Source organism: Varanus komodoensis, unplaced genomic scaffold (genome assembly GCF_004798865.1).
Source record: "Varanus komodoensis strain SLA01 unplaced genomic scaffold, ASM479886v1 scaffold16, whole genome shotgun sequence".
NCBI lineage: Eukaryota > Metazoa > Chordata > Lepidosauria > Squamata > Varanidae > Varanus > Varanus komodoensis.
The window spans coordinates 12047405-12072507 of NW_025335468.1; the positions used below are offsets into that span (position 1 = coordinate 12047405).

The window sequence follows — 25103 nt, forward strand, 5'->3', positions numbered from 1 at the left end:
TCCAAGGGCACGCTCGCCGACACCGCAGCCATCGCCTGAGGCTTCCCCGAGGGCCCCACCTCAGCAGGTGTGATACCAGCAGTGTGTCTCTATCCATCCCTCTGGAGAATGGGTGCAAGCGCCTCATGAATCTGCCCATCATGAACCATGGGATGACTATGTACCATACAGGTACTGTCCATCGGTACGCCACCGTACCCTTTCTCTGGTCCCAAGGGATGCTCCATCGATGTCCGGTGCAGCTCAGTCCAGACACCCTTCTTCACTGGCCAACTCCTCTTCCAGTCCTCCACTCCATTATGATTCTGAGTTGGAGGACTCGGATGTAGTGTCCTCTTCACCAGACGTGGTGATCGCCACTCAAGGTCCCAACTCACCTGAGGTTTCATACTCGATGTTTGGGGAATTGGTGACGAGATTGGCGAGGTCACTGGAGATCGAAGCCCAGCACCATTTCAATCCCAGTAACGATAAGTTTTACAACGTCGTCAAAAGTGAGCAATCTACCGCCATCATTTTGCCACTTATCACCATGCTTCATCAAGCTATGATGGAACCATGGAACTTCCCCAATCAGCTGCAGCCAACTTCACGACGTTACGAATCCATGTATTGAGTTTGTGAACAGGATATTCCATTTCTCCTGCATCACCCGAGACCGAACTCGATCGTCGTGGAGTCGTCCCAGGGTCATGAGTTGGGGGAACACACCACTCCTTGCGACGAAAAAGAGTGGAAGATCGACATGATGGCTTGCCGTATTTATGCCGCCACAGGTCTCGGCCTCCGGATTTCTAACTGTGAGGTGACGCTGGCTCGTTACCAGTGTTTTCCTATGAAAAAACTGGACAATATCACAGTGTCGCTTCTGGAGCAGCAGAGGGACCTGGCCAGTATTTTCACCAAAGAGGCAATGCAGGTAGTGATCCAACAACTTTCCACGGCGAGACATCATGTCAGTTGAAACTCGAGGGCCCTTGTTGGTGCTGTAGCCCTCCATCGCCATGCCTGGCTCCAGAACTGTAACTTTCCGGATGAAGCAAAGTGCCGCATTGAGAACATGCCCTTCGACGGCTCAGGGCTGTTCAGTGCTAGGACGGACCACAAGATGAAGACGATTCACAAATCGCATGTGACAGCTTGTCAGATAGAAGTCTCATGGACGAACACACTCCTTTATGCATTCCCTCTGATACCGCTCATTACAAGAACTCTTGCCAAGATCACCTTTGATGAGGCTCAGGGAATTCTTGTCACTCCCTGGTGGCCCTACCAACCATGGTTTTCTACTGTTCTCCGCCTGTCCGGCAACACCTTTCAGTGACTGCCTCTCATACCTCATCTAATAACTCAGCAGAACAGGGCGGTACGTCACCTGGACCTTCATTCACTCAATCTAACAGCCTGGCTCATTCAATAAGCCACACTACTCCCTTGGTACCGACGGCTCCTGTGGTGCCAACGCCAGCCTGGCGGTGTCCAGACCCTACTGCTCGTCCTTCCTCGATACCAACAAATCCTCCATTGGATCCAAGCGCTCTGCATCCTGATATTCAATTCATTCTCGAGTCTGCACTAAGACCTATGACTTGCCACTCCTATGCAGCTAAATGAAAATGCTTCACTTCTTTTGCTGAAACCAATCACTTTGTTGCTCATTCAGCCTCCATTGAAAATATTCTTCAATTTCTTCTGGCATTATACCAGACTGGACTGAAACCTTCATCCATCAAAGTTTACATTGCAGCATTCTTTCACTACCGTGCCAGGTGGCAGGCTCATCGGTATTCTCTAACGTCCTCATTTGTCAATTCCTTAGAGGATTACAGAACCTTCAGCCGCCAGTTAGGTCCATTGATCTGAAGTGGAGCCTTTCGGTTGTTCTACAAGCGCTCACTAAACCTCTTTTTGAGCCCTTGGCGACTATCGACTTATGTCTTTTGTCTTGAAAAACTGCCTTTCTTGTCACTATCACATCAGCTAGAAGGGCCAGTGAACTGTGTCCTCCATATAGACTCTCCTTATCTCAATTTCCACAAGGAGAAGGTCATTCTGCGTACTGACCTGGCTTTCTTACCAAAAGTCGTGTCACTCTTTCATGTCAATCAGGATATTATTTTACCAACCATTTTTCCTACTCCATCTACACCTATAGAACGCTCGCTACACTCTCGACGTTAGTCACTGCCTCGCTTTCTGCAGGTCTTGCACAGAACCCTTTCACAATACCAGGCATCTTTTCATCAAGTATTCAGAACATGACAAAGGGTCTCCTATTGGATCCCAAAAACTTTTGAAATGGATTGTGCAGACCATCGAGCTGGCCTATCAATTTTCTAAACTGGATTTACCTGTCATGCCCAGAGGCCATTCCACAAGGGCTGATGCGGCTTCTTCTGCTTTTTCTGCTGGCATTCCTCTCCATGACATATGCAAGGCTGCCACTTGGACTACTCCTTGCACTTTTGCCAGACAATACCACCTCAGTGTGTGTGCCAGACAGGATTGCTCCTTTGGTCATGCAGTCCTTTCTTCTGTTCTTCAGTGACAACACCGCCCACCTCCGGGTCTGGTAAGCTTGCTAATCACCCATATGTGTGATGTACAGAGGCCACGACGAAGAAAGGCAGGTTGCTCACCTGTAACTGTTGTTCTTCGAGTGGCCATCTGTGCATTCACACAACCCACCCGCCGGCCCCACTTGGTGTCGGTGACTGGGTTTCTACGGTACCATATTTTACTTGGTGGAGGATCCATAAAAGGGTATCTCTACACACACACACACACACACACACACACACACACACACACGTATATGTTTTGCCTTAGTTTTCAACATGTGCTCTGTAATATTTTACGTTCCCGCTTGGGGGCGAACAGTTGGTCTTCTGTAGACTGAGGAAGTGGCGGGCACTCTGCCTTCTTATACTGTAAGGCGGGGAAGGGTGCAGAGTTCCCGCCAAAACTTTTAAGCTTTTTAATCTTCCCGGCTGCAGGCTCTGTGCAGACGCAGCATCCATATGTGTAAATGCACAGATGGCCACTCAAAGAACGACAGTTACAGGTGAGCAACCTGCCTTTTCCCAGGTCCTTCTCTCCCCTGCAACCACTTGTGCTCCCAGCAAAACTGCCTTCTTGAAAAAATGGGAGAAGGGGTGCAGCAAATGCTACAGGAAGAGGTGCATCATTAAATATCCACAACAACCAGCATTGCCCCATTTCTGACCCTCCAAGAAAAGCTTTTAGGAGGCACAGGTGGCTACAGGAAAGGTTCCTTTTGTGACTTTCCTTAACTTATCCAGACTTGTGTAAAGACTTTCTGTGGCTGCATCTCTCTGCTTCAGATATATAAAAAACAAGCTGGTCAAGAGTCTGCTTAACAAGCTTTTTAAAAAATTTAGTATATAGTAGTAGGAGGAAGATCTCTCTGTTCCAGCTTATCTGAGCCTTTCATTCCTTAAGTCAATAGGTGGTGACTGTTAGCCACACAGTGGTATAATAATGTATCTTGGTGATTTATTTTCTACTTTTGTGGTTGTGGAACCTGTATCTTTGCGCTGCCACAGTTTTCATCACATAGTTTTATGCACTGGAATGATAGATGCAACAAATAGCTATTTAACCCTACTTAACTCAGAAATGTTGGGTTGGATCAAGAGTACTCTTTGTGATCGGAAAAGCTCCTTTTGTTGTCAGAGTGAGGGATGCAGGGGAGAGGGAGAATTAGTAAAATCACCACCCTCTTCCTATCTCTGTGTTTTCCAGTTTGCAGAATTCCCTGGATCCAGTCCACTCTCTGTAATGGATGCTTTGTATAGGTGGGATTTTTTGTTTGCCACTTTCTTGGCTTGAGTGACACCTCCCCTTAATCGCATAGCCTAAATTTTCATCTTTCTACACTGTTAAAAATAAGACATCATTTCTCTAGAGGGCTATGCATACAATAAAGCCTCTGACTTTGAAAATGCTTTTGAGACTTGTGGGAGTTTTTACATTAGTGAGGTTTTATACACAAGACTGTTGATAGCTGTAGTTTCAGTCCTGTCACAGAATCTCAAGCACTACACGGAGCCTTTCCTTTCCTGCGTACTTACTACAGAATTTCAAGGCGCACTGTGGTACAGCAGAAAAGCACAAATACCCAATCAAAACTTTTTTATTTTTACAGGAAAATAGTACATTTTACTTGCTCTAAAATAATACCCAAAGTACTGTTTACATACAGAAACAGAAGTAGAGGGTCACAACAGCATCAAAATAACCTGTAAAACAATGGTGAGTGGGAATCAAAAGCATATGATAAATACCTACATAGGAGTTCACACAGGCTGATTTCTGCATGAGAGATTTTGGACTGCCCATAGAACTTCTCTACATGTTTTGAGCAACTTCCATGAGTTGGTCTACATTGCCAATGGTTGGAATTGTACACCTTTAGGGCACCAGCTTACCTACTTTTGCAACAAAGGAAATCTAATTTTTCCTACCACCAAGTTAAGGGGGCAAGATACACAATAACCAGCTGATGTTGGGAAGGCGGAAAAGTCAGAATCCTCACAATACTTAAGGTGATCACATATGCCAGAATGATTACTCTGGATCCTGGACATGTTATATATTTGATTGGTTGAAAATTCATATCTGAAAGAGGTAAGAAGACAGTGCACAAAAAGTAGTTGCTTGTTGGGATGCAAATGCTTATGCAAGGGTTTACACAATACTATAATAGTTTCTATAGCATGTGCACTCCTATTCCCAGTGGAAGACCAATTTTAAGGTTAAGTTTCACTCTTCCCATGTAGCACTCTGGTATAAGGCGGGGGAAAAAACCAGGAAGACCACTTCCTGAGATAGGGTGCCTTGCGATTCTACCAAATGTGAAAGGTTGTTTTCAAGGAAACATACTCATTAGGAGAATGTCCTCTCCTAACAACTGTAGGATGGAAGATATTTGATTCTCAGATTTTACTATTGTAGACATTGCAACATCAAGAAAGAAACAGTTCCATTCCAATATCCAATAAATAATTGAAGTAGTAAAACTGTCTTTCTGGTTGCTGGAAAATGCAGAGAAAATGGATAGGAAAGCAAAGGACTTGTGCTCCTTTGAAGTGTCCACTGAAAGGAATTACAAGAAGCAAAAAGCTTGAAAAACTAGAATTCTTTCATTGGTTATCATATCTAGGGGGTGATAGTGATTCCCATTACATAGGTTGGGAATTTGGCCTGTGACACATGCTTGAAATTTGAGCAGGGGAAGAGAATGCTTTGTGGTCCACTAGAAATATGCCTAGAATTTGAGCTGCAGAAACTAGGGAGGAACTTGTTCATTTTTTCCCTCCTATTCTTTCCTCTGTCAGAATTTGGAAGCCTATTAAGAGCAGGTGGCTGTCCTTTATTTTATTTCCTCCATCCATGTGAGCGCTGAGCCATAACTGACAGGATTAATATTTTAGGTAAAATGCTAGCTAATTAGTTTAGAAATTGTTTTCTGGGACATTTTCCATGACAGTCAGAATGTTTATCCCCAAATTACCTGTGTTTTCATGTAGGCTGACTGTGGACAACAGCTCCTGCTGCCCACCCCTAGTTATGCTCTTGATTGCAGTCCAAGTGTTATGAGTCCTTGCTTGTTTTCTTCCAAGCAAAAAGGAAGAAGGTTTCTTTGAATGTCAAGTTGGCAGAAAACCTAGCAGAGTTGCTTGATGTATTAAATCAATAGCTCCTTAAATGTGGAAAAGATGAGACTGCTTATGTGACACAATGACATCCTGTTATTGGTCAGGTTTTGAGCTACTTTTGTCTTGAACCAGAATAAATAACCTTGTTATAAAGCCAGGTGGTAAAATGATATTCTTTCACTTGGGTATAACCTTAAGTGGTGTGCCCCTTTCCTTTCCTTTCCTTTCCTTTCCTTTCCTTTCCTTTCCTTTCCTTTCCTGGATTATGATAGCCTTTTATCAGTAACATCCTAAGCAGAGGGATAGTCTCTGCAAATCATTGTGATCAAAAATGGCCTTTTTCTCTTCACACAATGTGCATACATTTATTGAATAAATGTGTTGTGAGGCATTTTTCCCTCAACTTGTGTGATTAAGATGATTAATTTCTTTAGAATAAAGAAGTCATTTTTGATTATGGTATATTGTACCACCTACTGGCAAACTGGCTTGAGACTGGTAGCAATTTTTGAGAGTGCTGAGTGACTCAGGATTGGGATTTCCTCCTGTGGTGTTGAAAAACATATTTTTACTCCTTGGACCTCACTGTTGTTTTTGGTCAACAGCTTTTGCGGGGCTTTGAACAATACAAATATCTGCAAGACCAATGTCACAAGTAGTTGATCAGACACTGTGATAGGGCATCCCTCTTTCAAATCACCCTCTGTTCTGTGAAACCAACCTTTTAACTATCTGCATCCTTGAATGACTAACTGGCTATTGTGACCTGTAAAATGCTCCAGTTATTTGTTTGCATCTATTAAAGTAATGCTAAAATTATATTTTGAGAATCTTGACTTTAATACCTGCATGCTGTTTGAGTCACTGATAAAATCCTTTTTTCTCAGTCTTGCATCTGAACAGACTCTTACTCGCCAAGTGCCCAGCCATTCTGTATCCTTTCCTGAAAGTTATCACACATTGCCAAAGAATTCCAGGCAGCCTTCAGGAAGCTCACCTCCCCCAAATCGCAATTTGCCAAGTGACTATAAGTATGCTCAAGACCGGGTTAGCCACTTGAAGATGTCCCATGATGAAAGAAGAGCTAATAAAGATGGTACTGTATGGCAGCTGTATGAGTGGCAACAAAGACAGCAGTTTAAACACGGCAGTCCAACAGCACCTATTTATATTGGTTCTCCAGACTTTACAGACCGTGGTAAGGGAAGAAGTTCACTAGATGTTCCGCGTTCAGTTTCTGTTCCCCCATCTCCTTCTGATATACCTCCTCCAGGACCACCTAAAATCTTTGCTCCCCGAAGACCACACACTCCGGCAGAAAGGGTTACTGTCAAACCATCTGAGGAGAGACAGATGATAGACATTCCTTTTGCTGCATCCCCAAGGAAGATTCGAAACCAAACTATAAAGGTTGGTAAATTGTATCTGTGTATTGTTTGGATTTACCAGATAGTATTAATGGAATTGCTCTACCAAGTTTCTAAGTCTTAAACTGCAGATTATTGGATAATTTGTTACTGTCAGTGTTTTCACATCATTCACTCATATCTGTATTTTTGAGGTGAAGAGATTTATTCTTCAGTGCCTGGCTGAGAAATAAATCCTTTATAATTCAGTTGCAGTTTTAGTGAAATTTGTTTGTGTGTCATGATTGCCATAATATAGCTTCATTGCCCATTCACTTGCAACAAAGTAATCTGAATGAAATGTAAACTTCATTAGTTATAGGAAAATTTAATGAAATATAGAAACAGAACAAGTCGGCTCCAGCCAGCTCCGCTCATGACATGTCTACCATGTGCATGTCCGTGAAGGATTGAAACATACCATGACTATAAATGTGTTAACACTACAAACTCCATCTTCTAAAGTGAGTCAAGGATGTTCTAACAAACATTTTGGGGTGGATCCAGACTAAGTTTATTACATTTAATCTTATTGTTTTAATTGGGATTCAAATTAATCACAGTTTACGTGCCATGTTAATTTTAATGTGATTAAGTGCAACTAAACTAGTTTATATTCAGCCCAAGGCTGCTTTTCTATGCGAATAAATAAGAATGGGGAAAATAATCTTTTTTAGATAAAGCATTGTATTTTTTCTTCCAGACATAATATTGAAAGAACAGGGATTGATCAAATATCAAAGATCCTGATTACAAGAAATGTCATCCTGTATATCACTAGGAAGATCATCCATTGTGCCCATTTGTATACTGCTTTTTATGGCCTTTAACAAAACATTAACCTTTAATTAACATATTATTTGTGTGTAAGGATGCCACATGGCTTCTCCTTTGACATCACACAACTTCCTAGCCATTTCATTGCAACATCTGCTGGTACAAAGTCTGCATTTGTACAGATCTATACAGATAGATTTTTGGATATACGTATGTACCTAATGCATTGATTGTGTCAGCGTAACCATGCAAAGTTTTAGGCAAAACCAACATTCCTTCATACAAGTCATTACTTGTAGAGCAACCTTAACTATCTAAGCAACAACGACATTTCTTTTTCAACTTATAAAAGTGAAATGCACTGTTCAGTAATGAACTACTAGCTCTGCTTCTGTAAGGTCCTCAGTCCTTTCTTGCTTGTAAAGAGACAAAAAAGAGGTGTGCAGAGACACCTGAGCTGTAGTAGGCAAATGTGAAGAATGTGTGTGATTTGTACTTTATTAGTTAAATAAGGAAATAATGATGGTGGCTATGAGAGAAAGGGACTTCTCAGCTCTGGCACCCCAACTATGGCACCAGCAACCCAGGGAAGTGCACCTGGTGCAAACCCTTTATACATTTAGGTACCAACTTAAAACTTTTTTATTTCCTGACATTCTTCCTCATGGTCTCTGTACATCACACATATGGGGTTTGCTATAGCAGCACAAGGCCTAGATCAGAGAAAAACGTACATAGCTCAGTATCATGGAGTGAACAGGAGTCCTTCTTTCCTCCTGCCATACTGTAAAAAAAGGTAGTTTCCTTTTTCCTTGATTTTTCCTTTCATATAATTTTTTCTCTTTTAAACCATGATTTTTCTCACTCTCCCTCAAGGAAGGAGACAAGACCCTTTTTAAAATCACTTTCTTTTCACCCACATGCTTTCCCCATCTGCCACCATGGCCACCAACAATGATTGGCTGCTGTGGAACAGTTTTTATTATGTGTATTATTATTACTTATTGTTTAATTGTTGTTCGTTTCACTTAAATTTTTTGAATATTGTGGATATGTTAATGGTTTTATGTTTGCGGTTTTAAATAATTGTATACCATTCTGAGAGTGTCTACTCTAGAATGGTATATAAAAGCCTTACATAAATATTCCCCATACAATGGAACATTTATGAAATTGGTAAAGCTATCAAGTCACAGCTGTGTAATTATATAAAAGATAGTGTAAATTTATTTTAATGGCTTGATCAGTCCATTAGGTTGTGTCATTGTCTAGGATATACAGGCATACCTCATTTTATTGCAGTTTGCTTTATTGTGGTTTGCAGATATTGCAGTTTACAAATTGAAGGTTTGTGGCAACCCTGCGTTGAGCAAGTCAATCAGCTCCATTTTTCCAACAGCATTTCCCCTCCTCATTTCTCTGTGTTACATTTTGGTAATGTTCGTGATATTTCCAACATTTTCGTTATTTTATTTATTATGGTGATCTGCAATGTTACTATTGTAACCAGACCTTCCACCAGCAAAAAGAGTATGACTCACTGAAGGCTCAAATGATGATCAGTATTTTTTTGCAGTAAAGTTTTTTTTTCTTAATTAAGGTATGTACATTGTTCTTTTAGATATAATGCAAGTGCACACTTAGTAGACAACAGTATAGTGTAACCATAATTTTTACACGTACTGGGAAACCAAAAAAATTCACGTGACTGGCTTTATTGCAATACTGTGGAGGTCTGGAACTGAACCCACACTATCTTTGAGGAAGACCTGTATATGAAATACTGATTGGAAGAAGTTTTATTTAAATAAATACACCCTGGTACAATGGCTGGAAGGCAACTGAAAATTTAAAGGATTTTAAAAGAGAAAAATATATTTTTACATGAAATTCTTTAATACTATTTTTCAACTTACACAGAACTCAACACACCTGGATAGGCGCTCCATGCCTACAATGGGATATATGACCCATACTGTAAGTGCTCCAAGTTTGCATGGGAAATCAGTAAGTATCAGCATTTACAATGTCTTTCTTCTTCTGTGTGCAAGTTGATTTGAGTACAAATTTTAATGAGGTCTAACTCCAAAGTGGTCTTTATAGATTTTCATGCCTTGGTAATGGAATCAAATAACTTGAACTTCCTAGCTGTAAATGTGGCCTATGTCCAGCAGCCACTGAAGTTGTTATAAACAAGAATGTTTACTGTAGTCAGGAGAGGAGTTTCCCCTGCTTAGCTTTTATCTGTTCTGACATTACAGTAGAATATTCAAGCCAAAAGCAAAAATATGAAATAGTTGCTTAATTGTGTCAAATATACATTTTCTGGGCACCATAGGTGAAGAATTATAGCTACAGTGACTCTCCCTGAAAACTGCTAATTTCCTCTTTACAATGTGTCCAAATACCTACAGCCTGAAGAGCTAACATTGCTTCTCATTCGATTAAGGAGACATCAGGCTAAGTTGGCTAATATTCGAAATTACACAATCGCACAATTACTGCAGCACTTGCCAACTAATTCCACTTATCAGGTCAGCTGTTAATTAGCTCATCTGTGCTGTATATGACATTCTGTGACTCTGCAAGTGCTTCAGTGGTGCCATGCTTGAGTCTGTGCTTTCTTGCCCATTCTTCAGTATGTTCAATCCCTGGATCATTCATGATTTTACTTTGCTCTGGCATGTGCTGGAGATTATGAGCATTTTTAAAGCACATTTCAGGGTGCTGTTGCATATTAATAATTGCTTCTCAGTTCTTTTGCTTTGACATTTTTTGTATGTTGCCTTAAAAAAATCCGTTAAAAAGGAAAGCTTACTAGTTTGCCAGTGTGTTAATTTTGGCTGAAAAAAGTAAGTCATTCTAATCATTCATGATGGAAGTGGCTTACTTTACCACATCCTGCTTGTATTTTTCCTTCAAACTGAGGATCCTAATGAATGAGAGATAATGCCAATATTACCTATCTATTGTTCCATTCTCATTACCTCAACATTGTGCCATTGCATACATTAGTTTATCATAATCCACTTGTCTTTTTGCATCATAGATTTAGATTTTAATAATCAAAGGCATTATAAATTTTGATTATAGATTTTAATAATCAAAGGCAAATACTGTAATAAACTTTGCATAAATTGCTATTTAAGGGGCTTAGGCAGGGGTCTACAGTTTGTAGTTTAGAATAAAATGAGTTGCATAAGAAAGCGCTCTCATGGAGTAGAAGACAGTAACCATCTCTGAAAATAGTCACACATTCACCTAGTAAAATAATCTTAGTTTAATTAATAACAAAAAAATTATATGAGAACATAACGTATTTGTAATATTATCATGAATAACCAGAATGCAAGGGTTTGGTGAGCTTTAGTAAGGGTTTGTGTTTATTTTTTAAGAGCAAACGAATACCTGTTGTGTACCTTTCTGTTAACCAGAAAGTAGTAGAAAGAGCAATATTATTTACTGGTCATGCAATGCCAAGATTAGTTTCTAGTCAGGGTGGTTCAGAGATCACAACCTATGATCAGATGCTTTAGAATCATTATTTACTTATATGCGATGAAGCCCTTTTAAGGAAGGCATCTTTTAAACTTTTACTGAAATTTAGCTGAAAATGATAGATACATTACAAAAATGTAAACTTCTCTTCTGGGGAAGCTTTAATATAATAAACTTAATACAGATGACATCCAAACCTCCCCATAAAAATGCCTTTGTTTAAAATATTTTAAAATATACAAGTGGCTTTTGTAATCTTATGCATTAGCCCTGCCTATGGAAAGGAAATTAATATGCTATCTTCATGTTGAAAGGTGGATCAAGGTGATGTGTTGCCATTACCCATTCAGTCATAAACATAAATACAGTGATGCTAAGGACAGTCTGATTTCCTGTTCCATATGATTTTGTGAAAGTATTTGTCAGATATTTCAGAGTCTAATAATGCAGTATACTTCATTTTATTAGCATTCTGTTCTTCTGTTTGCAGGCTGATGATACATACATCCAACTGAAAAAAGATCTTGAATATCTGGATTTGAAGGTAAAGCATGACTGGTTTTATAAAATAGAAAGGTAGCAATTTACCATTTTTGCCTTCAGTAAATCTACTCCTTTTCTGCATTATGTTATAGAGCTCGCTTATCAGTCATCTGAAATGCTGATTTCCTTTTTCTGTAACTAGAATAACTTCTAAATTAAAAATACACAGTATAAACTGAAAACACAACAGCATTCTAGCAGCCTCTTGAAGATAGTTCCACTAATGCTGGGGGTGGGCTGAGGAATATCTGTTCTTTTTTGCCAATTCCTCCTTCCAACCATACTCCCCTCCCTATGCCAGATCTTACACCTTACTTGAAGTTCCCTCAGCCCTTAGAAGCAACTGTTCAAAAGGTACAAGAGGAAGGCGGAAGCTGGAAATCCTTGCTCACAAGTAAAATTCCATTTGTTCTCCCACCCACTGTAACCTAATTTACAAATTGTAAGTGCTAAAAAAGATATTCTTTCTGTTTATATAATCACGACTGTGTGATTATAGCTGAGCCTTATTTTTTTCTGCTAAAAATACAAATGGTAATATATTTGGCCAGACTGGAAGTGGATACAACTTTTCAAAAAATGTATTTTAAAAATACAATTCAACATTGAAATATAACAAACTAAATCAAAACACAATTAGAATCAGCGTAACAAAACAGATAAAACATCAGATAATTAAATATTAGGCAAAGATAGCAAGTGAACAGTTGTAGTTTTCATTAGGAGTTTGCATAATGAAACAAACCAGATTTCACCCAGCATCTAAAGGTAAAAATCCATGCCATGCAAATGCTCTAAAGAAGGGTATTCTGACATGGAGATGCCACCATAGAAAAGGTGATTTTGGGTAGCTTTCTGTGTAATTTTGGAGATAAAAGTGCCCAAAGCAACATGTGACAAGAAATCCTTTCAGTATGAAGGATATGAAATCCCATAGCAATCTCCTTGCTGCTGAAGGGGTCTTGGGGCAAGGTGAGTTGGACCTGGAGAATATGTACCTTGATGCATGGCCTTCAAAGAATCTCTTCCACAATCTTTTCACTGGCAAAGGGCTAATGAAAAATAACCCTTGGAGTCCTAAGTTTCCTCCTCTGCCGTAGAATCCAGGCTGAAGCTTGCTATGTGAAATTTCAGTGTGCCCCTAAGATCATTGCTACCTACCATGTGGTGCCTTTGGCTGCTTTGAAGATATTGGTAATGATCAATGTGTTAGTGAAAGAGCTATTAGAAAAGTTATCATCTGTTTGTTGGCAAAGTCTGCAGTCCACAAGCACTCTAGTAGTCACCATGCTGAAAACGGTTTCATATTTAAACATATATGACCAGATAGACTGGCAGAACTAAACAACGTGGGAGACTGTAGTATACTTTTTCACTTTGATAAAAGTGGTCAGTAGCTTATATTCTATTACTGAAAGAATAATTAATTTGATATTGAAAAGACAATAGTAGTTATAGAAGATTGAGATTGTAGAAAAGAAGAGCATATGAGAAGGAAAGGAACGTTATGTTCTTCATCCTTATCCATTCCTCATGCCACTACAGTTTTCAACAAATGGAATTAGAAAATCAAATATATGCAGCAAAGCAATATAGAACTATTAAAATTATATCATGGCTTGTATCCAGTGGGTTATATCCAATGTTAGTCTACCTTAAGTTTAATTCACTTCAATTGGTCAGCTCTAAATGGGACTAACACTGGATAAAAGCTTATATATTTACTTTCCTGACTATTTTATTGTTCATTGGCGTCTCGTGTCAACCTTTCTTCTGTAACAAGATATGTATTAAAATTTTGTTTGAAACAGATAAAAAATAATGGACCTCTGATCAACATGGTTTACAAAGTGCTAAAGAGCTCAGCACAAGGTTTACTGTCCAGTATAAATGTAAGATTGCCTGAACCGGAAATGTAACCATTCCATTGCTTTTTCAAATGGCAGTCAGTGTTTCTATAGCTAAGCATCCACAGGTGTTTCATGATACATAAATAATACCACAGCTTCCTGCAAGATGTGTGTTTTGGGGGCTTTGTGCAATATTATTGGCTGGCCTGGTGGTGCTTGGTTTCATTTTTTCATTCATTGGAAACTATTGGTGGTGATTCCATTTTTATATTTGTAGAATTACAAAAGCATGCTAGTTATGTTTTAATTTTGCTGCTTTGACAATGAGATAATTTTACATATATTATTATATAATATAATTGCATATTTTTCTCTTCTGTTCATTGTTTACCTTCAAGATTACAGAAAGGTTCACTTGCTCGCACATTTGTTTTTATACCAAGTACTATATTCCGTTGGTCTAATATTTAGTATGCCTCAATGTCTTCCTTATCCTAGAAAGTATAGATTTGCAAAATATTATAAGTAGGTGTTTCAAAAAATAAAAAGCCTTTCACTACATTGAAAAAAGCCTAAATATAGCTATTGCCTAGGGGCAATATGCCCACCTGTGTTTGATGTTCTGGCTTCCATTTTATCAGTCTACAATGATGGGAACTTGAAGATGAAGCTGGGACAAATAGTCATGAATGGTAAATAGAAATAATGATAAGATAAATAATGATACTAACCCTAGCATTTATATTGTGCTTTCTGGTTGTTCAAAGTGCTTCATGTACGTTGGTCTGGTTCTCACATAACTGTAGCAGATCTAGGGTGAATTCACTATGGGTTAATATTGTGTGTTAGCCTATAGTTGTTTAACCCATAGTGTTTGGGTTTACACATCATGGAATAACTTAATCAGGCTTCTCTCTGGTTGCATATTGAAAAGGACACAGCACCCCAAAATCTAGATTAAGTCACCCATGGTTTGCTGCCATTACATGCCTCAATAATCTTTACAGCAACCCTATTTGGCATGTCAGCAGTATTATAGCCACTTTGAAGAAAATAGAGAGAGTATAGTTGTCTAAGGCTACCTACTGAATTCATAAATAAAGTGACTTTTGAATTCGTGATTTCCTGGCTCACTGCTTACACTTTTAGCTTTTTTATTAGCCTGATATGTCAACAGTTGAATAACAATTTAAAATATTCTTCTGTGGACTTCAGGATTATCTTCCTGATGTGGTTTTATGTGGTCCCAAGAGGTCTTATCAAATTTTAATTGAGACTTGACTAAAAACACTTGTCCATTGTTTCACTTTCTGGGGAAAAGAGATGTTACTTAACTTGTCAGAAACAAAATACTCTCAGTTTAATTTTACATCTTGTATATTGTATGTAACAAGTGCAGAAGATTTAAGTGTAAATATATGCACAGTGTGCTGTTCAGGCATGCAGAGGTTCCTGGTACTTTTGTACTGGAAGGAAAATTTGCATTGTTGTGGGTGCCATAGATACTCTCATAAAAGTCTGCCTTTGTGGCTATGACTCAACACAAAATACTGATTTTTCCATAAGGCAAATTACAGACTTTCAAAGAAATGCAAGTTGCCCAATAATCCAAGTAAAAGACAAAAGAGAAGGCTGAACTCCAAACACAACCACTCTTTTGAAACCACACCTTTCTGCTCTAGAACCTGTTTCACAGAAGACAAAGTGATGTCCAAGTGATGACCAATTACTTGGCCAAGAAATGATCTCCCAATCATATATTTTCCCTAACAAGGCAAAAAAAAAAAAAAAAAAATCACATTTCACAGAAGACAAACAGCTGATGCTCAAAGAAATGCTCACAAGCAAAACTCTCATTAACATTGCATACCGAACCCAATCTCAAACAAAATGCGCACATACATGAATATGAACAACAACACATACCAACAAACCAACTTATTTTAACAAACCATCCAATTCTCTCTGCTGCAATGGGTGGAACTGCCCCCTCCTTTTCTGTAACCTTCTACAGATTGCAGTGTTGGGCGGGGGGGAGTGGCACACCTCAAAATGAGATGTTGCATTGTAGCCATTCACTAACTTGGGGGAAAAGGGAGACCCCTGATCTTGGGTTATACAATTTAGGGATGAATCAAGTTCTAGTCCAGCAGCATCTGGAGGGCCACATATTCCTCACCAGTGCATTAGAAACATCATCAGTACGATAAGCAATTAAAAATTATATTAAATACAGTAATTACTTTAGCAACAATTAATCTCTTCTGAAAATTAGACAAGAGAAAAAATAACTTCCATAAATTGCGCATGAGACTGTAGTGAAAACTACAGCTTTGTATAATATTTCTCAAACATATATTGCAGTTATTTTTTGAGACACTTTTGTGTAGTAATGCCAGGATTCTTCAATACTCTGTTCCTGTTTGTTCTTTGCAGAGGGTTTTCATTAGTCCTTTTCTGGCTGTGTTCTCTTTTTCAACAGTGACTCTGTTCCACTGTTCAACAGGCTCTGCTCTGACTTACATGTACTCTTAAAAAACAAAACTTAGAAACCTTGAAAAGTACTGCATGTGTCATAAGAACTGTGTGTGTGTGGGGGGGGGGAGGTGTTAAAGGTTATAATCTTCTTAAAGGAAAGAATGCCTCTCAGCCATGCAAGGTAGATGATCAGGCAGGTTTCCTGTCAGTTTTGAAGTCAAATTTAAATAGACATCAGTTATGACAGAAGGATTTCAGTCTGTTTTGTACTCACCAGGCAGTGTTATCTGGGCTTGTCTGTCTATGAGGATAATTGCAATTCCCTGTTGTTATTTGAGGCTAATGCTTTTTTCTAAAGAAACATCTTAACTCCACCCAAGTCTGCACTAATAAACATTTGATTTCTGCCTATGGTTGAGTCTGGGCATCATGGGATATATAGCAGTGCAGTAGGTCTGCTCTCAGTGCAGCTTGCATCAACTCCTGTAAGCTCTGTCCACTGTACTGCAGGAAATTAACATCACACAGAGACAAAATGCTTCAGTGTGGTGATCATCTACACACTGCAAGTGAAACTGTATGTATATGGAACATTGTTCTTAAAAAGGTCCATTGCACACTTTTGGATCAAGACCAATACAGCAACTGCAGCGTAGCCACTAGTTACAAGAACTGTGGTCTTTACGAATATGAAAGCATTTTTAGAAGTACAAATTTTAAAAGAAAGCAAGTCCAAGAAATCCAAGCATTTGTCCGTGAACCAGTGATTCTTAATTTTAATTTATACTTTGTGGTCTTTATTTCTGGGCATAAATATAGAAAAAGTTGCATCAGATTAGAGTTGTACCAATTTTTAGAAAGATGTAAATAACCTGCTCTGCTCTATTTCATGTTCATATAGAAAGGATTTGTTTAGGGTTCCCGTATAATATTTACAGACTGCATGGGGCCTGGGCAGTTACACCATTTGTTTAGAATTCAAATTGTTGAAATAGAATTCTAGAGGTAGCTTAAGTAGTTATGTGGTTAAAAATCTTTTTGAATGTTTGAAATACTTATAGGGTTAAATCATTCTAAAACGTTTTGTAATTGTTCATTTATGTTGCATGAATTTTACTTTTAAATTTTCCTTCTCTTTCTAGGTGACAGGACGTGATACATTAAAGGAACGAAATACAAAGCCCATCAGGATTGGAGAAAGTGATATTGATGTAAGTATAAAATATCACTTTAGCAGGATGCAACTGCCTTTCTCAGCCAAGCAAAGCGCAATGCTGTACTATTGATCTAACCTTGTGATGTATGTTCTTGTCTATAGGTGAAGCTAAGTGTCTTTTGTGAACAAGACAGGATTCTGCAAGACCTAGAAGACAAAATAAGAGCTCTGAAAGAAAATAAAGTAAAAATTATTGCCATTCTACATACGCTTTAGTTTCCTAATAGGTTTTACAATCAAAAAAATCATTGCAGTTGATTATTTTGAATAGTAAAATCAGCTGTTACCCTCATAGTGGAAGGAGAGTTGAGATGAAAATAGGATTTATTAATAATTTAATAATAATATTAATAATGTGTCTCCCAGATTGCCCTTGTCTGCATGTCTACTGACACTCCCAAAGAACTCTGATAGGTTAGTGAATCAGGACTTTCTTTGCAGCAGTTCTTGTCTCTTTATGTGCTGATTCTGTCTCTAATAATGCTTTCAGCTAATATCCAGAGCAGACATTAAGATAATTGTTAATCTTTTGGAATTTGTGCTGTCTTTCCTGACTTGAGGTATACATTGTAGCTGAGCTTTTGTTATTGTGGATTTGAATAGCTGAATAATCTCCAAGCATGTGGAGGGGATTTAACACACTTCATTTGAAGCCAAATGAGTCTGCCTCAGACCTCTTTAGAATCTTCCTACTAATGTTGTTAAACATGATAGTGCTGTGATTACTGTTTCCAATTGGTTCAACAACATTTAAATTCCATATTCCCTACTAAGGAATCCCATCTAGGAATAAATACTGGATTGCCTCCTTTGTGGTTGGCAACTGTTCTAGGCTGCACTCATTTAGGACATCAAGAACTGAACATATATGTATCCAGTCAATGTATGGGTTCTTGAAGTCACCCATTACTGCCTCCTCTTTTTTCCCCTCCCTGATTTCAATCTCCATCTCATCCAGCACCAATGATGTGACTAAAGCATATGCCACCAAGGACAGATCTGACTTCTCTAGGCACTGGGACATATTTTGTGCTCGGTTCTGTTTGGGCAAGGTAGTCCTGGTCACAGCCAAGACCTGAGCATCTAAAGTTGAGTGCCAATTCCAGAAGAACTAAAGATCTTTGCACCCTAAGATATGTGTATTTTTTTAGTAGACCAACTTAAGTTTGGTGGAGAAATAGCTTAAAACAGAAAATTAAGCCAGTAGAGTTTTTTTCCTTGTATAAATAACCCCACAATTTTGTCCTGTGGCAGAGACCAAGTATAAGTTATACTTATTTTTCAAAGAAAATGGAAGAAAGTGGATACATATTATATTATATACTTCTGTGTGTGTGTGTGTGTGTGTGTGTGTGTGTGTGTGTGTGTGTAAAGCACATATATTAAGCAGTTATTAACATGTAATGATATGCAAGTATTATACATGTATATATACTTTTTTCTTTAAATGTGATTGAATCTGTTGTTTTTTGTTTATTTTTTAACATTCTTTTCTTTAGGATCAGTTGGAATCTGTCTTGGAAGTGTTACATAGGCAGATGGAACAATACAAAGACCAACCACAACACACTGAAAAAATTTCATACCAGCAGAAACTTTTGCAAGAGGATCTGATACATATACGCGCAGAAATATCCAAAGTATCTACAGTAAGTAATTAGTGTTCCTAAAATGCATCAGATGAGAGTTAGCTAATAGACAAATAGTTTAGTGCTCACTCATTTCAGTGCAGTTTTCTATGTCAGGTACATTGAAATAGATAAAGGTTATATAAGGCACTATGTCATGGGTCCTCAAACTTTTTCAACGGGGGACCAGTTGAAAGGCGGCGGCAGTGGGTGCACACAGTGAGGCAGTGGCATGCTTGCTTGGAGATGTCCGAGTGAGTACAAAATGATCTCAGAGCAAGCAAGCCGCCACCGTGCTGCACACGCGGTGGGCGCAGCGATACGGCAGCTTGCTCACTCGGAGATCATTTGGACAAACGAGTTCAAAATGATCTCTGAGCGAGCAAGTCGCCACCTCGCTGCGTATGTGGCAAGGTAAGCAGCAGTGGGTGCAGGGAGTCCAAAACCTTTGAGGTGGGCTGGATCCGGCCTGCGGGCCATAGTTTGAGGACCCATGGGTTATGAAGTTGGGCTGCAGCCATATTGACATTTACATAAGTCTACTTTTGTTCTGTAAAATAGCAATATAAAACAAAGACAATGCTAAAATAAGTTTACATCTTGGGGAAATAATTATCATGTGAAACAGTATGATTTTAACCAAGATTGTCAAAAACAGAAATGGCTCCTACCATTTCATATCTGGAATAATATGCTTCAGCAAAGTACTTGCATATGTCTCTTGTAACAAGAATTTCCCCACAGGGTAATGAGGGTTGGCTGATGGAGTGCTGACACATAACCCAGAACCCATGATAGGTTTTAGGGTTGAAGGTGCCTTGTCAATCCAGCCTCATTCAGGATGGCAGCTGCTGCTGAAATGAGAAGTTCCACAGAAAATTCATCCACAGTGGCTTCTTGTTAATATGTAAACTGGGCTATCTCAGCAGACAGGCCATCAATTTCTGTTGTATGGCATTTTTTCTCTTTTCTATTTCATGATTCAGTCTATCCATACTGTATATAGTTTTACAACAGTCTATATGATTTTATTGAGAGTCTCTTAGATAAGTATTATGCAAAGAATTTTAGCCTGAAGTGCATTAAGTTGTGGCTTATATTTGCATAAAGTACTTATTTAAATTCTTAGACTAGCCTGTATGATTTATAAGTTTTCATTTCTTATGGAAGAGTTGTCTTTGCCAACAGGAAATGGAAAATGCCTGGAATGAATATCTGAAATTGGAAAAAGATGTAAACCAGCTTCAGCAAGCCTTACAGGAACAGATGACTAAATCATTTTTTTCTCAGGTGAGACTACTTTCAACTAACCTAGTTTTTACTCAGATGTTTTGGCATTATAGTCATATCTTGTTCCAGTTCTAATTTTTGAGATAAATTCAGGTCTTTCCCTGTGGAAAGCTGCTAATGCAGATTCCACCGTAATATATTGGGACCAAGGTACAAGTTACCTCAAGGACTCTACACCAATACAATCCTTCCCACATTTTACAGTCTGAATGTGAAGCCTTCCTCCCTGAATTGCCAGTAAATGCTGTGAGATTGGCAAGGACCAGAGCAGGACCTTTTCTGTGATAGCCTTCTATCTTTAGGTCACTCTCACTTAGAAGACCTGGATGGCCCCCTCTGTGGTGGCCTTTAGAAAGATTTTAAAGACTCATTCTGTCTCGTCTACACTTCTTTAAGTGTAGTATAAAATAACTACAGCTTGATTGAGGTGTTTCCTGATGCTGCTATCTTACATGCTATTTTAATTATAATAGAAATTAGTTCTATTATTCCCTAATAATCTTTATTAATTCTGTTATTATTACTTAAATTACTGTTATTACTATTTAAACCATTTATATTATTGTTCCCTAATAATTTCTGTATTAAATATTGTTTAATATAGATAAACATTTTATGGTGTATCTATTTTCTATTTTAAAATGTATTGTAAGCTGCTTTGTAAGGTGTTGTACCCTGAAATTTGGCTAGAAATCTATTAAAAATTAACTAATTAAAATGTTTGCATATCCAGTGTGGAATGTGAGAGCATTGTCTTTCACATTGCCCTTTAGGAAAACAATGTATCAGTTCACACAATCATGCCATGGCTTATTTAAGTCACAATAGGTTCGCAGTGCAAGTGGGTAGCCATTCTGAGTATTTAGGCTGCAGCTTGTCATGTCTAAACCCAGGAACAGTGGATTATGCAAGGGTTAAGCAGATGCTGTGGCTCAAAGGTTTAAGCAGATTCCCCCATATATTGGTTTTTTATTATTACTGTTAATGGTGCAATCCTATTGATTGTGCCTTTGGTGACTATAAGCGCCCGATTTCAGATGCTTGTGGTCAATCATTGCCTCCCCATCCTTGAGCCCTACTTTTCACTCCTCCGCATTTGTCGTGATAGCTTGTATCCAAGCCTGTTCAGTCTCCTCCCCTTCCTGCCCACTGAAATGCCATCTGTCTAAGGTTGCTTTCTCACCATCTTTCCACTGTAGCTGCAAGGAGTAGGAGAGAGGGGTTGGTTTTCCAGTTCCCCGCTGCTAAGTTAGAGTGTTGTCTCTGATTATGGACAGAAGAAACTGAACAATGCTACTCTCTCTCCAGTTCTAACCAGGGGCCATGGGATTAGTCCCTCCATCACTTTTCTCTGATATGTGACTGAAGATCACTTGCAAATCATTTTAAATAATAAACAATAAACATAAAAACAGAACGTGTCAGAAGGGGTCTCCTGGGCCATCTAGTCTGACCCCTGGCTCCAGCCAGCTCTGCTCATGACATGCCTACCATGTGCATGTCAATAAGAATCATACTTAAATCAAACTGAGTTTTTTAAAAATTTCCAAACTGGGATAGAAATCCAAATGCCTTTAAAGTAAAAAAAAATTACTTGGCTCCAAAACCGTAAAGAATGAGGGTTTATTGGACTTCTACCAGATAAAGCTTACCCAAAGGGGTAGTAATAGGGTAAGCATAGTGGTATAAATATTGAAGTTAGTGCTGCTGTTATATAGGAACGTATAGAAATTGTTAATCAGAATCATAACTGTATATGCAGCTAACTCATTCTAGTCTTTCACCTGTCTAGCAGTGTCAGTGCTGCATAAGCCTCTTAATCAGTAGAGTGCTGCAGTGGGGAGGCAGCTGCAGTGATTATTGTCCTTGAACTGGAAAGAGTTCACAAAGTTCTGCAAGGCCTGTTACCCTTTTTCTTATGAGTCAAAGTATCAATCCCTTAAAATGTTAATATAACTCTTACCTTTCTGTACTATTTTGCAGCAAAAACAAAAATATAAGAAATGTCCATGTTGTGCTTGTATAACCAATGTTGTATTTTTCTACCCTTTCCTCCAACACATGATCTTGACTAATTATTAGGAGAAAGCTCAAATGCAAAAAGATTTATGGAGAATTGAAGATGTTACAGCTGGCCTAAGTGCAAATAAATCCAACTATAAAGTAATCATAGAATCTATAAAGAATCCAGGTAAGAAAAATGTAAGACATAACAGATTTTATCTACTTACCAAACATTCTGAAATCAGCAGATTTAAACTTGTATGAAATTTGTCAAATAGGTTTGTTCCCTGCAGTATTTCCACTAGATTTTAGGCCAATTATATTTGCCTCACAAAAGAACTCCCTGGCTGAATGTAATATCTGTGTGTACCATGTGTTTACTTTTCCAGAAAGAAAAACAGTGCCTTCATTTTCAAATCCTCTAGTGCCTTCATTATCATCTACTCTCATGTCAACAGACAACAAACTTTCTACTCAGCGAAGTCCACCACCATCTAGCCCTGTCAAGTCCTCTTTGGAAGTCAGACTTTTTCCTCAGCCTTATACACAGCCTAGAATGTTCTCTCCATCCCAACAAATGAAAAAAGTTGAACCACCAGCCCAGTCACCGATAAAATTGAAGCCAAAGGTTGTAAGTGTCATAACTATAGCTAATGGCCTAGATAGATAGATAGATAGATAGATAGATAGATAGATAGATAGATATTTAAAAATGTCTATGCCGCCCCATTCGCCAAAGCCTCGGGGTGGCTTACAAAACATAGATAGATAGATAGATAGATAGATAGATAGATAGATAAGAATTGGGTTTCTTTGTGCATACAGGGTTTTCTGTAATGAATTCTGCTACCACACGGATAATGTCTCATCCTCATTCTTGTTACATTAGATTTGTGAAGCTCTTGATTGTGATAATGCAGTGCCTTGACTTAATTAGTGTGCTTAATGTAGACAGGCAATGAAGGAAATCCCAAAGAAACGCTCTGTGTAATGTATAGGCCATTAAGCTTCAATTCATGTACTTTATTTTCTATAATTTAAGCAGGTGATAAAAAAACTAAACTAAATGTTATAGTCTGTAAGAAAAAATCCATGGTTCTGCAATGTCTCTATTAGGACCAATCAACTAAAATGCCACAGAAGAGTGTGCATGAGGTTAGAAACTATCTGTCAGATGCTACAAAAGGCAGGAATGCAGGAGGGGAGCAACAAAAATTAGGCCAGATGTTGCAGAATGAGGTCTACATCTTTGACTCAATCTCAGAATGGAGATTGCAGATTGAATAAATTGCAGATTGAATCCATGGATCCTAGAAGGTAACCAGAGGGTATAGGATTCTTCAGATTCCCAAATCTGAGGTTAGAATAAAGCTCTGCACTCAGAACCCTTCCTCACCTCCAGCCAGCATGGAAAGATGCATGCAAGCAGCCTCTCCAGGGTTTTAAGAGTGATCCCAAAGGAGTAAATGGAGGTTCTGGAGGATGGGGAGATGAGGAGGCTGGGGCCACCAGGATACAGTGTATTATGATGGTGTCACATCTTTCTTCCCTCCCCTTCTGAAGCTCCCTAGCAAGGCAGCCAGGGAGGTTATCTCTGCTGTGTTTGTTGCCTTGCATGAGATGGCAGCTCAAGGGCACCCCATTGAATTGCACCCTTAGTCATTAGTAGGTCTTATTCTGTGACAAGCATTCTGTGACAAGCATTGTGGGACCCTCATTTCTGAAAACACAAGGCCAGCTGTAACTCGGATCTGCCTCTTGTAAGGGATACAACATACCAAGGCATAAGGGATGGCATACAAAAATTTTAAATAAATAAATACAGATTCCTGAGTAGGCAGAGAAAAGAAGTAAAGAGAGACAAGATGGACTTTACTTCAGCAAAGCTGCAGATGAAGTCTAAATGATGTACTACTTAAAAAAATAATTCAGGCCAAATTTTACGTAGTATTACCTAGTGGAGGAATGGAGTCCCTCTTCAGATGTGAGCTCTAGTTGTAGATTCTTTTCTGAATAGCTGCCAGGGTGAGAGCTTTTCCCCTTCTGTGAGGTTCCTTCTCCTACCCCAGGTTTTCTATGAATTACAAAGAAAGTTAGGGCCAGTAAGGTATCTGTCTTCCTTACCTTTTTACCATCTTGCACATATTAAACCAGCAATAACACTGAAGCAAACATTTGCTTTTTTAACACTGCATCAGGAAGATGAAGCACCACCAAGACCTCCTCTTCCACAGTTGTACAGCCCTGATGACAACCCACCAGCCATCCCACCTCTTCCCAGGGAAGCCACTGTCATCAGACACACATCAGTGCGGGGTCTGAAACGCCAGTCAGACGAAAGAAAACGAGACCGTGAACTAGGGCAGTGTGTGAATGGAGATTACAGGGTAAGTATTCAGCTCCTGATTTTGAAATGAATTTGTGCTGCTCCAAACATTATTGTATATTTAATATGTGGTTAGTGCAGGGATACAACATTCTAACAGAATTATGAAAATGCATCCTATATTTTTGCAATCTCATTTCATCAAGTATTCATCTATATAGGTAGAGCTTCGCTCGTACGTGAGTGAACCTGAACTGGCAACAATAGGCAGTGATTTGAGCCAACCTTCCATTGGTTTTCTAGGTACTGACAGTAGATACCAAACATTGCCTAGCAGGGGTAAGTCAGCAGAGTGATTTTTCTATATCTTATAAGAAAGTGTCTGTTATGATTTTGATGTGCTGTT

General features: G+C 38.8%; 1 protein-coding gene across 6 annotated transcripts in view; it reads left to right on the plus strand.

Annotated features, from left to right (window-relative positions):
* PLEKHA7 (pleckstrin homology domain containing A7) overlaps positions 1-25103 on the plus strand; it is a 199055-nt gene that overhangs the window by 149155 nt on the left and 24797 nt on the right. For 5 of the 6 annotated variants that reach the window (XM_044425604.1, XM_044425601.1, XM_044425603.1 and 2 more), the window contains 11 exons: positions 6569-7091; positions 9785-9871; positions 11853-11906; positions 17376-17444; positions 17552-17632; positions 18949-19098; positions 20266-20367; positions 22450-22558; positions 22761-23002; positions 24570-24758; positions 24919-25036. In XM_044425604.1, coding sequence (XP_044281539.1) covers positions 6569-7091; positions 9785-9871; positions 11853-11906; positions 17376-17444; positions 17552-17632; positions 18949-19098; positions 20266-20367; positions 22450-22558; positions 22761-23002; positions 24570-24758; positions 24919-25036 — 1724 coding nt within the window. The remainder of the gene's footprint in view (positions 1-6568; positions 7092-9784; positions 9872-11852; positions 11907-17375; positions 17445-17551; positions 17633-18948; positions 19099-20265; positions 20368-22449; positions 22559-22760; positions 23003-24569; positions 24759-24918; positions 25037-25103) is intronic. The other variant, XM_044425602.1, reaches the window with a different exon arrangement.